Source organism: Epinephelus lanceolatus, chromosome 8, assembly GCF_041903045.1.
Source record: "Epinephelus lanceolatus isolate andai-2023 chromosome 8, ASM4190304v1, whole genome shotgun sequence".
In the NCBI taxonomy this organism is placed as follows: domain Eukaryota; kingdom Metazoa; phylum Chordata; class Actinopteri; order Perciformes; family Serranidae; genus Epinephelus; species Epinephelus lanceolatus.
Window position 1 is genome coordinate 10,245,341 of NC_135741.1, and position 14,579 is coordinate 10,259,919.

General features: G+C 43.8%; 1 protein-coding gene across 1 annotated transcript in view; it reads right to left on the minus strand.

Moving 5' to 3' along the window:
- itga5 (integrin, alpha 5 (fibronectin receptor, alpha polypeptide)) overlaps nt 1-14,579 on the minus strand; it is a 50,640-nt gene that overhangs the window by 32,986 nt on the left and 3,075 nt on the right. Inside the window, exon 2 of the mRNA XM_033628389.2 lies at nt 3,611-3,741. Within this exon, the coding sequence (XP_033484280.2) occupies nt 3,611-3,741 (131 nt within the window). The remainder of the gene's footprint in view (nt 1-3,610; nt 3,742-14,579) is intronic.

Genomic DNA, 14,579 nt, shown 5'->3' on the forward strand with positions numbered 1-14,579 from the left:
CAGTGGAGGAGGGACAGGACAAATACCACTAAGACCAACAGTCTTATTGCTGAACAACAACAACAGTAGAGGAGAAATGGATAATGAACCCAACAGACTTGTGGGTCCGACCTCTCTCCCAATTTACTTCAACCTTCCCTTCATCCAGAGCAAATGCTCAACCTTGTGCTAAGATTTTTACTTCCTCAGATATTATGTATCATAGCAACCTGGTGCAACTGAGATGTCTCCGCTGAAAAAAATACTGTGCCTTTTACCGTGTCTCATTGCCCTTCTGTGTTCTGCATTTAACACCGTACAAGTATTTAATTTGTTTTAAAACTGTGCTATCTTTGTCATTTAACAAGCAACAATCTACCTAATTATAGCCAAACAATAAAACTCATTTAAGAGGCCCTAAAATCAAAATAAATGATGAAAACACTAAAAATGGTAATACTGCATGTCATGCCGCTGAGCCACTGTTAATCACAGCAGGGGAAATTCCTTCACAGCAACAGCTCTACTCAACAATTTGTTGCTTAGTTAAGGAAACTACAACAGAGACAGAGCAGCAATGGCAAAAAGTACATCCAGTGATTTCTTTACTTTGACTGACAATGAGCTGAAACTGTTACTAAGGCAGTCAAGTCTGCAGAAAATGTAGATTTGCTTTGCTTTGCAAATACAGGGATTTATTAGAGGAGAGCATTATTCATTGCTGCAGATAGCCATGGCATTGGAAAAGGAGAACAAGCAGGATGAAAACACAAAAGGTGTGTAGACCTTTGGTTTGACAAGTCATGACTGATAGGACTCAGTCGTGAGACAAATGTGGGTGGCTGCATCATCGTTTTCAAAATTCTATTCCTGTCCGTCCAGACTAAAATACAACTGTGGAGTTTTCAAACTAAAATGGGGTCAGCACTGTTTTAAAAAGTCTCCATTTTATGGGTTTCAGTATGCCAAAGTGTGGACAGAGGCGTAAGTGTGGCAAAAGTTATGTGTTTCAAAATGAGAGTATATTAGTGTGGAAGCAGCCCAAGAGACAGTGAGACATATGACATCACTTTGTTATAGGAATATGGGTACCAGTACCCTAGTGGAAGATATCACTCTTTTACCCAAGATTTCATACTGAAGAAAAAGTGGCTTTTTTTATTGCTTGAGCATTTACTATCAGATTTAGCAAAGAAAACAGTGACAGCTACAGTAAATGAATTGCAGCAGTAAATGTCATCCACGCAACAGCTGTTTGGCAAAGCCACATTTGCATGCACATGTCCATGTATTGAGTGTTCCTCCACTGTACGATAGCTGTGCCGCAATCCAGATGTCTGAACTGGCTCTGGCACTCTGATCAGCTCCTTCAAAGGCCCTTAAAAAATATGAAGGACACTCTCTGACAGCCCGGGGGACCAACCTTCACCGTGAGGCCTCGCTGCTCGCACATGACATCACTTGCTGTGGCCTCCAGCCAACGGCCATGGATGCGCAACACATTTCATGTTGCAAGAAAAACAGTGCAAAAATAGTGGAGCAAAGGGTACCAAGCAGCGGTGTCCAATAAAAGAATGTTGTTAAACCAGGCTTGTGAAACACTCAGTGGAATATTTCTCCCTATTGTGCACTATGGACAGTAAATTTAAGCTGGCCCACTATGCTAAGCTTTGATTTCATAGGAAAGAAGCCAAAAGCACCGCGGTAAATGTCCCTCTATACGTGTGATTCATACTGTTTGTGTGTGTGTGTGTGAGGATGTGTTTTCAGGTCATGTTCAGTCTAAAAGCTAGCCGTGTTTTTTTACTTTGATTGTTCCTTTCCTCACCTCCCTTGTGCACAACAGGCTAATAGCTACTCTGACAATGCACTGAAACATGAATCCATTCATTAGAAAACCTCCCGGACTTCCTTGTGTTCCCCAAAACCACTTTATCTGACTCTGACTTAACTGGAGCCTTTTTGTCACGACCGGCGGTGTCTGCTTCACCTGTCAAACAAAACAGGACATTTCTTTGTTGGATCTGTTTGTTTATTGGTTGCTTATCTCCTTATAGCTCCTGCAGCAAGGCAACACAAACACAGCCCAGAGGAAGGAAGGGGTATCCTTCAAAAACCTCTTCAACACCCAATTATCCTTTTCATCCCCAAAGAGACGACACAGACAGGAAAAAAAGATCATCCTGCATCCAGGAACCAACGTAGCCAACAACAGTTCAGTTAAGTGGAACGCTGACGCCTGAGGCATGATCCTGACCTGCTGCTGACAACAGGAGCAGAGAGGAAATGCTCTGACTGCTTCAAAAGTGCACAGAGAAGCATCAATGCTCAGCTAAGAGAGTTTAAGGAACGTCCCCAGGTTATCAAACTCTCCAATACCCGGGGAATCACATGTAATCAATGCATGACAAATCATGAAGTTAGGACAGCTTTTGTCGTCCAACCAAAAAAGCTGACTAACACGCACTAGAAAACTTTGAAAAGACTTTGAAAATACTTTCAAAAGACTAAAGTCTGACACTTTCTCACATCTTAAGACAGTGTGTTTTTAGTCACACCATAAATTTTTGCAAAGACTGGGGATCTTGAAAAGTACAACTAGATTCCTAGATCCTGCTCCTGATGGAAATCATTACACCAAACTCCCTTTAAGAAGTATGACATATTAATAATTACTTACATTTCTGCAAAAACACATAAATCTAGAAACACAAGATAAAAGGCAGCAATAGGTTAATAGTAGCCTTTTCAATTCGGCATCAATATAATCCCCAAAGATAAACTGTATTTGTGTGTAAACTTTATATACTTTGGATTTTGTTGCTTCAATGCGCTACCAGTCTCCATTGGTGAGCTGTGCTATTTTAGTGGTAGGAGAGCGTGGAAATGGGAAGCAAACAGATTCAAAAACTAAGATTTCTCACTAAAATAAGTGCTGGGTGGTGGATAACATGCACACCAAATTAAACACTAACTTAAGTTCAGTCCCCAACTCCAACACTTTCTCCTCCTTTTTCAAGAGAACCAAGACGTGCTCATGTTCCTGCGCCTCCCTAGAATCCCCTATATGTTTATCTATTGGTTGTTGATAATGTTTACGTCATTGAACTTCACTATTTGCATGAGCCAAAAATTTTCTTACAATAATATTACATGTTTAAGTTTATGAGCTACTGGGGTGGCAGTAGCTCAGTCCATAGGGACTTAGGCTGGGAACCGGAGGGTCATTGGTTGAAGTCCCCATACAGACCAAGTATGGAGCGAGGACCGGTAGCTGGAGAGGTGCCAATTCACCTTCTGGGCACTGCTGAGGCCCTTGAGCAAGGCACTGAACCTCCAACTGCTCAGGGCACCTGTGCAAGGTCACCCTCCTCGCTCTGACATCTCTCCATTTAATGCATGTATAGGTCCTGTAAGTATATCTTCTTCATCTTATGGTAACTTCAACATTAGAAAAAGACTGACTTAAGACAGGTTTTTGATGACATTACACCAAATGATCTAAATCACATGAGCGCTCTCTTGATTCTATCCAACTTAGGAACATTGTCAGCGACAGTAAAGCCACCCAGTGCCAGCATAAGTTGACAGTACAGCTGTCAGACCTTCAGAACTGTTCTATTATGCTTACCTTCAGTATCAAACTCAATGGTGTGACAGTCTGATTGGCTGAGGCTCCACGGACAGTAGAAGACAGATCCTCCCTCTCTAATGTTAACCTGCCTTGTGCTGGCCTTGGGAGCTCCCACCACCACGCTCGCACTGCAAACAGGAGACAGAGAGAGAGACGACTTGCTGTAAATGAAGTGTTACATGTTAACCAAACCACAGGATCCATATGAACCTGCATTTCCTTACCGAACCATTGCTAAGGTCTGTAGCTCTTAGCCTGGCCTCAATTAAAAATTGCATTCCAGACCTCCCACTTGACAGCTTTAAACATGATGCAGTACGCACATTTTACCGCTTAGCGAGCTGCATTCTGACTCACAAGCAAAACATTTTAACAGGTTGCAGCACGGTTTTGCATAATCCCATACAACCAGGGGGAACTGCTGCTATGACATGTGCACATGTGATGCTCACAGATGCATTCGCTCCACTTGTGCAGTCAGAGACACACAAGGAGAAACACTCACATGGTCACACATGCATCCCTGTGGGGCAGATTCAATAAGAAAACAAAAAAAGCAGACAGGCTAAGTGGAGTCACACTCTTGTTTCTTCAGCTGTGGCACTAAACTTCCATGTCCTTGGAGCTACACTGTACGACTACAGGAAGGGCAGCCGACCACTTCAACTGACACAGAGAGAGTCAGTGAGGTTACAGGTGAGCCTTCAGAGATGAAAGAGAAGGAGAAGAGAGGAGCGATGACACGTTAATGGAGAAAACAAAGATTTGAGCTTGGTAAAGTTGGAAAAGCGATCCCCCGGTAGATAATGTGTCTTAAGTGGACTGCTTAGCCATTACCTCATCCTGGACCCACTTGACCCGACAAGCATCACAGACAGTTGCTGGCATTGATGTGGGTAAAGCAGGCATGGGACCACTGAGACCAGACGGTGTCTAGGGGGCTCCAAAACAGGAAGAGCCACCCTTTCCTGCCCCAGATCTTCAACTAGTGCATGAACGTTTACATTTTGGTTAGACTTAGCATCCTGCCCCCAAGGGTAACTACTCAGCAGGGTCCAGAGGAAGGCGGGAGAGCCAGCATGAGTCAAAAAGCAGTTAAACCTTTGCAATATCCCATGTAATCCAAGATAATTAATCCCACTGAACCGATCTGTAACCTCAGATGACAAAAGTTATGGAATGGCTTGTGGAAAAAATCGAACTGAAGTGGGCCAGAGTGCGTTGGTGGTCGCACAAAGCATTCAAATCATTTCAGCATCTCTGGTTTTGAAAACACACAACAGTGGGAGAACAAAGTGAAGGTCACAGAGCAGAAGTTTTGAGTTTAGTGTCACACCATTACTGTGGTCTTCATACCTCAGAGGAGATACAGTGCAATGCCAGGTCTAAATGTGGAACAGAAACTCCCGGTTTGTGTTGGAAGAAAGAAAAAGAAACAAACCGGTCCGACTTGGAGTGCAAGAAACAGTTTCTGACCACATATGCAGACACAGGAATATCCCTGTAGAGCAGCAGAGCTCCACCTGTACAGTAATCTAAATCACAGACAGGCTTCCTGGTCAGAGATTCTCACGATGAGACAGCTGAGGATCTCCCTCTCACTGACTCAGAACGTACACACAGATATGCAAGCAGTCAGTAAATATTTACCACGTGCAGACCACACTCTGTTAATATAAACACAGCAGACGAGTACATGTACAAGTCAACGCTCCTGTCACCTGCGAGCAATTAATATCTGTAAAAAAAAACTCTAAAAGATTCACTGTCAAGCTCCTTTTCCACTGCATAAAAAACCCCTTTAACGGCAGGCATGTATAAGGACAACTGGATACAGCACTGGAGGCAGGGCCCCATCATAGATGTATAATAATACTTAGATACAGGATCCCAAGATGACTGAATATGTACAGTAGTTGTTATCCCACTGGCTCCGCCTGTGAGTTCCCCTTCGGTTTATAGACTTTATGTTGTGATGATGTCAGATTTTTAAATCGCTCTCTTTTAGATTGGTTGTCTATGGTGAAAATGCTTTTTGGGCCGTGGGGGATTTTTGCTGCAATACCATGAGTGGCCACTGGGGAATACTGGAAGTAAGGCTGAGCTGCTTTCCTCTGGGCCTGGGCCTGGGAAAGTTCGACTTCTGGTTATAAAATTACCTGGATCTTCCATATTGTTGGGCCCAAAGAATGAGTGCACTACAAACTTCACGAGCCTGAAGGCTAACCTCCACCGGCCAAGCGACTAACTCCTGGTTTAGCCCTCCACTGACTTATAGGCCTATGGGGATAAAATGATTTAATCTTGTGTCTCTTCCAGACTTTCGAAATGGTATTGCACTGAATGGATCAAGTCCTTGTAGTGAAACAAGTCATTTTCTGGTTGTGGTGCTCAAAAAAATTATCCACCGATTTACAAACCTCTCTTTCACAATGTAAGTCTACGGGGAAAAGTCTTTTTGGGGCCAATGGCATCACATGACGGACCTGGATGTTGTAGTTCCACTGTCTGGCCACTATGAAAATTGGCTTCAAAGACCAGCACACTTCAAGGGGGCTTGACTAACAGCCGCAAACATGAGGCATTTCTGTTCAATGGGAAAAATTACTCCTGGAACAAATCACTCTGCAGTAGTAACGGATATTCATCATATCCAGCTCTGATTGGTAGGGATGAAAATACAGCACCCAGATAGACGCGCTAATTTTCGCTCCTTTTCCAACACGATACAGTAACACGCCACCATGAAATACTGTCCATCTTTGTCCAAGCAGGGCTCGCACACTGTTCAAAATTTGTTGGCACAGAGTTTGAGAGCAACTGAATAAGTAACAGATATAAAAAAGAAGTAACCACCATAACATCTTCACCGGCCTCCATGCTGCTTTCTACTGTTTACACCTGTGATGCTGAACATGACTCGGAAGAAAAAGAGAACAGAAAGGCACACTTGTCTACCTACGGCCCTGGTCTGGTTTTCCAGTGTTTAAAAAGACTTGTATACACACACTAAGGCCATGTTTACACGAAAACGATCCACTGAAAACAGAATCGTTTCTCATTTCCGTTTTGAAAAAAGTTCTGCGTTTAGAGGACAACGTTTTGATAACGATCACCATGCACACGGATCCACGGATCTGCCAGAATGACCAAAAACGCTGCAGTATACATGCCAGGTCAGTAGTTGGCGGTGTGACGCTTACGCTTCCTTCTACAGAGCAGCGATGTATAAACAAACAAAAAGGAAACCACACAAACGTTTGTCTGGATGGATGACGAGGTGGCGTTGCTACAGTAAATCTAGACTATGATGGGGAAGTGTTGAAAAATTCAACAAGGTGAGCCGCACAAACAGCTCGGGAGTCCGCCATTGTTGTTGTGAGGGTTGACTTTCTCGTGCATGCCTAGTGAATGGAACCGTAATGCACATGTGCGAAAAGTCCCTGTTTTCAGAGGAACTGCATATTGCAAGTTTTCATGACAACTGAGAAGGTGCCGTTTCCAAAAAATTGCACTCTGGAACCCGTTAACAAAACGTTGCATTTTCAGGCACCCAAAACACTGCTGTCATGTAAACGATCGGCCAAAACGCAACTAAAGTTTACCGTTTTCAGTTGAAATCGTTGTCGTATAAACGGGACCTAATTTTGGTGGGAAAAGGGTAAAGAATGATTACCTGTGCTGAACACAGCTGTAAAAGTTGCAGAGCAGACAGGAGAACAGAGATCGACCATTGAGATCAGATGTAATAACCTCTTAGAAATAATCATGCGTGTGCAATACATGCAGGAACATGTATACACTATGAAGGCCAAGGAAATTGGAAGCCACAGCATCTTTTGTTGAATCAGATTTGAACGGGGTCCAGCCGTACTCTGCTGTGGCAGCTTTTCAAAGGGAAAAAAAATACAGGAAATAACATAACAAGCAGATCATGCTTTAATCAGCAAGTTGGCAGCTTATGCGAGTTTTCACTACCTTGTACAGATACACGCAGATGTGCAGACGCACACACACAAACACAGATTGATAGTAATCTGAAAGTACCGTAAATGAGGAAGAATTAGCATTTAATGGGTCTTTATCTGGCGAGGATCAGTCTGAGCTAGCATTTCCCCGCCCTTCACCTTATCTGCTAGATGTGTGCTCAAAAGGTAAAGCTTTAGTTTCATTAGCATTTAATGAAGCTGTGACTGCAGTCGGCTGAGTGCTGCTTACAAATTCCTTTGTGAAAGGAGGTGGAGTGTATGGCCGTCTCTTGGGATGGGTATGCAAATGTATGTAATTGGCAGGGGGGCGACGTTCCTCAGCTGTTCAGATGAAGGACAGACTCATCAGGTTGTGTCCAGGCAACTTTGGCCAAAGTGAGACTGTTAACAGAGGGATTAAAAGCAGCACCATCACAGGTTTAATGAGGATCACAGCAGGCAAAGCTCAGGATGCATCTGAAAGCCATGACCGATTTTAATCTTGTTTTGGCTACTGGAGAATTAAACCAATTTTCAGTTGCTCATTTGTTGGTTTCATGTTGCTATGGACAAATAGCAAACCCATTTCACAACAGAGACTTGAGCAATGACCTAGTGGTGGAGAAGGAGGATGAAAAGCATTAGCAGCTTTGCCATGTCTAGCACAGTCAACCACACCAGCTGCCAAACAGCAGCCACTAATGACCTCCAACCCCCCAGCAGACAATTAAGCATTAATTAAACTACTGTAAGTGATTTTGGCTGCAAGTGAGGAATGCGTAAACAACAGCTTCACTGTAACCGAGGACTGGGTTTGTCTCATTTGAAGCCCAATCAGAAGACTTTCTACAAAAAAAAATCTCTCACCACACCACAATTGCCAGAGTGAAACCACTATTTTATGTGGGGTTGAGAAATTAGGGGTGATGCAGAGTGCTGGAACTTGCTGATGTGACACTATCGTGTGTAGCCATGGCTAATAAGGTTTATGATGAGGTTACAGAAGGAGGTTGTCAGAGGGCAAATTCCTCTGTTACCCCCTGCTCCTTTAGTCCAAACATTCCCCCCTCCAGTCCACATTTAATTGTCTTCCAACCAGCTGCAAAAGCTGATGTCACTTGAACACTATTATAACCACTTTAAGCTTGAAAGAGGGGGAAATAATTTAAATCACATTTGTTAAGCCTGCCAGTGCTGGCTGGAGTCACCACCTGCAGTCATAAACACGGATCAACAAACCCTATGGCACAAAGGGAGCCAGTGGGAAAGAATGGCCTTCAAACCTCAGCAACACCTGAGTAAAACATGTACAGTGACCCGCGGAGTTTACACTGAGCTATCAACACATGCTCGAACACTGGAGTGGTTCCATATCAGTAAAGAAACTCAGATGCAGTGGCCTGATCTGAGTCAGAGGCAGCTCTTGACCTTCACTGCTCGTTCTCCCACAGTGGAGAAGTGGAGCCAAAATACAACAAACATCTCAGAAGAATCACTTCACCAGTGTGTAAGATTTAGGGGGACTTTGTGGCATCTAGCAGTGAGGATTGCAGCTTGCAACCAGCTGAAACTTCTCCAGGTTGGAATTCCTTCAGTGTTGAAGAGGTTTTTACAGGGAGTCTCTTCCTCTCCAAAATAAATAATCCAGGTGATTAGAAGTGGTAAAAATGCTGAATAAAGCAGTTTTACACTGTTTGGCACGATGAAGATGAGCCACTAGCCTGGCACCTGCAAATGTGTGCTTATCTTTTTACTCTGATAACTTAATGTGTGCTTACCTAATTTCTGATCCACACATTCAGGAAGTTTTTGACAGGAGCCGAACTGTCTGCAGAGGTCTCCTGCTCTCAAAAACAAATGGACTAGGTGATTAGAAGTGATAAAATCACTGAATAAAGCAGTTTAATGTTACAAATCAGAGTTTCTCCAATGATGTTCGGCATGTTGGAGACAGGCTGCAAGTCCAGCACCTGCTGATGTGTGTTTGCCTTTCTTCTCTGATACTTAAGATTCAAACATCCAGGAGGTTTTGACTAGAAGCCATATTATACGCAGAGGTCTCTTCCTCCCCAAAACAACAGGACCCGGTGATTTAAACCAATAAAAACCCTTCACTTTTAAAAAAATCTGTGTTTTTCTGACACTGTCATTGCATAGGGGCTGCCAACCATGGTGACTGATGCAAAAACGCAGAATTTCCTATGGCCCTGTCAAGAGCCAGTGTTTGGTTTGTCCGCTCTTGGCTACTAGAAACGTGGCGGTGTCACATGGCAATCTCCATACACGAGGACCCACTCCCTATGTTGATATAAATGGCTCATTGTAAGGTAAGAAAAGCGCAACAATCCTTATTTTCAGGTGATTATACACAAAGGAAAACCTTCTTAATAAATCATATTACATTGCTGCCAGTATATTCCCCTAAATCCCACACACTGGACCTTTAAATGACACCTGGGTCAATGGGAGTAGACGTGTCAGTGACATGATGGAAGAAATTAATGAATAATTCTATGATGTCATCCTGCAGCAATATTGACTTTTCTAAAGCACGTGGGCACTTAGGGTGAGATCAGCTGAATGACAGAAGCACAAGTAGTATGTGATGACTTATTCTAGACCACATGGAGCCATACGAACAGTCTCGCATCCTCTCAGAACCAAGGCCAGACAGAAGCTGTTTGACTCCTTACTGCTGCCATATGGACGATCGTCCACACACACACACACACACACACATACCGCATACACACATGTTCTCAGAGCTACAGTCCAGGAGCCTGAAGATGATGAGAGTAGCAGTGCCTGCTGGGATGGCGTGTGCTGCTGACTACAGAGAGTCTACTGTGCTGTGCTGAAGCAACATTTTTTTGTTAACGGTCAGATGGTACAGTAAGAAGCAGATAAAGGAGCTGTATGTTGCTTTACAGGCCTGGAGCAAGTCACGTCTTTATGACAACCTGCCAGAAGCTATTGAGATCTGAACCTGCACCAACCAGCGTTGATCAGATAAACAGTCCACAGTCTGTCGAGGATCTGATCCCACTTTCACCGCAAAACCACTTCCTTGGTATCCTCAAAAGGATAATAGTGTTGGGCAACAGGTGGCCTGCAAATCACAAGTGCTGCTGGCCAAAGTAGCCAAACAATGTTGTTTATTGTCACACAGGAAATATTTGAAATTATAGTTTAGACCTGATGATTTTACGCTCCTCTGCAGCTGGGTAGGAGTCAACGGCCTGGTAACGGAATCAGCACGTCCACACCAAGCTGATTTAACAATTGTTGTTTTTACTGACCTTTCAGCAGGCAGAAATCATTCTTGAGCCCCTTTTACACTGCATGTCTGAGACGGGTATGTTGCGCAATTATTCTGCTTCACCATTTAGTTTAAAATGTACCATCACCAAATGGGAGGTAGAGTGAGTAACAGTGATAAGGTGACGTCTGTGTATTAGCGGACAGCTGACAGGAAAGGTGTGCCATTTTAATGTGTTATCAGGAGATTTAAAAAAGCAGCTGGTCGCAGTTAGCAGCTATTCGTTCATTCATTCATTCATTTTCCGCAACTGCTTATCCTGTTAGTGTTCGCAGGGGGGCTGGAGCCTATCCCAGCTGACCTTGGGCGAGAGGCCAGGTACACCCTGGACAGGTCACCAGACTATCACAGGGCTGACACATAGAGACAGACAACCATTCACACTCACATTCACACCTACAGACAATTTAGAGTCACCAATTAACCTGCATGTCTTTGGACTGTGGGAGGAAGCTGGAGCACCTGGAGAAAACCCACTCTGACACAGGGAGAACATGCCAACTCCGCTCAGAGGGGCTCCCCCACCCTGGGGGAGCCCCTCTGAGCGGAGGGGCTCCCCCACCCTGGGTTTGAAGCACCACTATGCCGCTAGAGCAGCTATTTCAAAGAAATTTAGCAGCACTCAAAATTGTCGAAGTGTTTCCTTTCTGTTAATGCGAAGCTCCCCCCTTGATGGTTAGGTTGGGGTTGAAATGAGGTATCGCATCTTTAAGGGCACCCTGGGATCTTGATTATAAAATGATGAAAAAAAACTTTAAATAAGGCGGGATAAAACAGTGGCTGGGGTGGGTACTTAGGTATCGTATCCTCAAGGGTTAGGGCTAAGGGTTTGGTTCAGGTTAAGGTAGGGGGAAACACATCGACAACACTCTGGCTAGCTAGCATTGTTGATTCTGTATAAAAATGCAAAACCGGCTTAATGAATGGTGTTAGTCACGGGATCCCTGTGCAGAATGGGCCTGTGACTGTATTATAGCGTCCTTATGGGTGCTTTTACAGTTAATGTGTGAAAACCAGCAGCTGTTCTGTCAGAACCACCAACCATGCTAAAAGCATTTCACAAGTGGCAACTGAGAAAACTGAAACATCCTGCTGCTTCTAAAAAACATCAAATTGACTTGTGGTCAGGCCTATGCATTTTCTCATACCAAACTGTTTTCCCACCCCCGCCCCCCCAAAATACAACCCTTCCCTCCCCTTTCACAGTCCAACTGCCCTAAAAATCCTCCTGCAGGGAGTTTAACTGCTGGCGGTTCACACCTCTCCACAATGCCCACGTCAGGGGGTCCAGTCTTCTCACCTCAGGATAGAGAGGCTGTTGTATTAAACCTGGTGATTGGGGGGGGGGGTGAAGCAGCTGTTGAAACACTTTGTCTGTGCACCCCCCACAATCCCAGCACACATGCATGCACACACATCCAGAGACAGTAATGGCCAAAAGTTACATCTCATTTCCATCTCAAATATGAGATCTGATGATAATTTGAATTAGAACTTCATAATGCACACGATGGCGTCATTTGCTTATTGCTATAAAAAGGATTGCCTTTATCAAGTTACCATGGATGTGAGTCATTTAGTGACCTGGGGTTAAAACAAACCAGGCCTGCTGGCAGTCAGAGATTAAATCTTGCAAAGTATGAGTCAGGACGACCCTGACCAATGGCTAACTCCGCTCCAAAGTAGACATGACGTCCTCCGGGCATTCCCAACCCGGCGCTGCAGACGTGACAGCAGGGTCCACAGGCCCTTTAAACACATCGTCACCCTCCACACTGACATCTTTTTCCAGTGAAACGCACACAGGCTCATTATTTAAAGCCCCCCTTTTACCAACAGACCGGTAAAAGCTAGACAGGCACTTTATGTTTAAGACAGACTGCAGTGTAGGCGTGCTATCCAGACTGACCTTTACTAATGTTCCCAGCCTACTGGCCTGATTATCAAAGGTGCACATGAAGTTTGACAACAGAAAATTAAATCTGCTTTTCAGGAGGCCAATAAATTAAGACAAAAAATGAGTCACAGTTAAAGCTCCTCCAATGGAAAACAGCAAACAATTTCTGCCGTCGGACAAAGAGGTCCATTGTCTGCACGCAATGACGAGAACCTGGATGAAGAAAAGCTTGGCAGCACAAATATACAACGACCGGTGCTCCTGCAGCTCAAACACTCACAGGTTTGATTTAGAAACAGGTCCATAGAAAAGGACAGTAGTGAAAACAAAAACAGAAATGAGGCTGATCATATATGGAGACACACAGAGAAAACATGTGTAGCCAAAGAGATCTTAGTCCAATGTCAATATTAGTTCAACTCTAACCCTGTTTGAGAGGGTAAACTTCAGGAGAGTGACCTACATGGACTGGCTGACCTCGGCATGTTCTCGTCATGGCAAAACCATCCATGAGTTAATGCACATCACCGACACGTCACTGGAACACACGCGGGGACTGGAACATATTACTGTCTCCATCAGAGGGTCATCCATCATTGGACATAGCTTTTTAAATGGCACTATAATCTCACTCTGCTCAGTTCAAGCCCCCAAAAACAAGTTAATAAAGGTCAAGTGTGCAGGATTCAGTGAGATATAATGGCAGAAATGGAATGTAATATAATAAGTATGTTTTCTTTAGTGTATAATCACCTGAACCTACAAATCATTGTGTTTCATTACCTTAGAATGAGTCGTTAATATCTACATAGGGAGTGGGCATTGTCCAGAGAGATCACCTTGTTGCACCACCATGTTTCTACAGTAGCCCAGAATGGACAAGCCAACCATTGGCTCTAGATACGGCCATCTGTAGTTGGCAGTCCCTTCTGTGACAAGTACTTTCTACCTGTTTAAATCATCTAGTCTGGACCCCAAACCAGTCTGCGTACTTTTTGGTCTAACTCTGAAGGAATCCCGTGCTATCTTACCAAATAAAGCCCACGCAGTTATAGCTTTCACTATTCTCCTAGCTAGACGTTTGATCCTTCTAAACTGGAAGCGATGCGATCCCCTATCCTTTTCTCATTGGGTCAGAGATGTGATGTATTTCTTAAATTTAGAAAAATTCATTTACACACTCAAAGGGTCCTCTCAAACCTTTATTAAGATATGGAGTCCCTTTTTGGACATTTTTGATTTGCTACAGAAACCTCTCGAAAAAGAATAAGGTGGTAACTGTACCGGTACTCCTCTTTTCTTTCCTTTTCCCCTCTCTTTCTACATTTGTTTGAGTAATTAATACAACTATTTGGTGAGGTTCTGGTAGCTTCCTTCCTTCACCTGAATGTATCTTGTAACCTGTAATCCTATGGATGGGTGGGCAGGGTAGTAGTGATGGAAGCGGGGATGCTGATTTCATGTTTTGTATCTTTGTTGTGGGATAAAGACATTGAAAATCGATAAAACACATTTACAAACAAAAAAATCTGCTATGCTCTTTTTGGAAAGGGAGAGACCTCTGTGGATAATTCAGCTTGTGGTAAAAACCTCCTGAATGACTGGAGCTTAAGTTATCACAGACAAAAGGTGAGCACACATTATCAGGTGCTGGGCTAGTGGCCCATCTCTGACATGCCAAACAGCATTGGAGAAACACTGATTTGTAATGTGAAACTTCTTCATTCAGCGTTTTTACTGGTTTAAATCACTGGGTTTGTTTGTTTTGAGGAGAAGGAGACT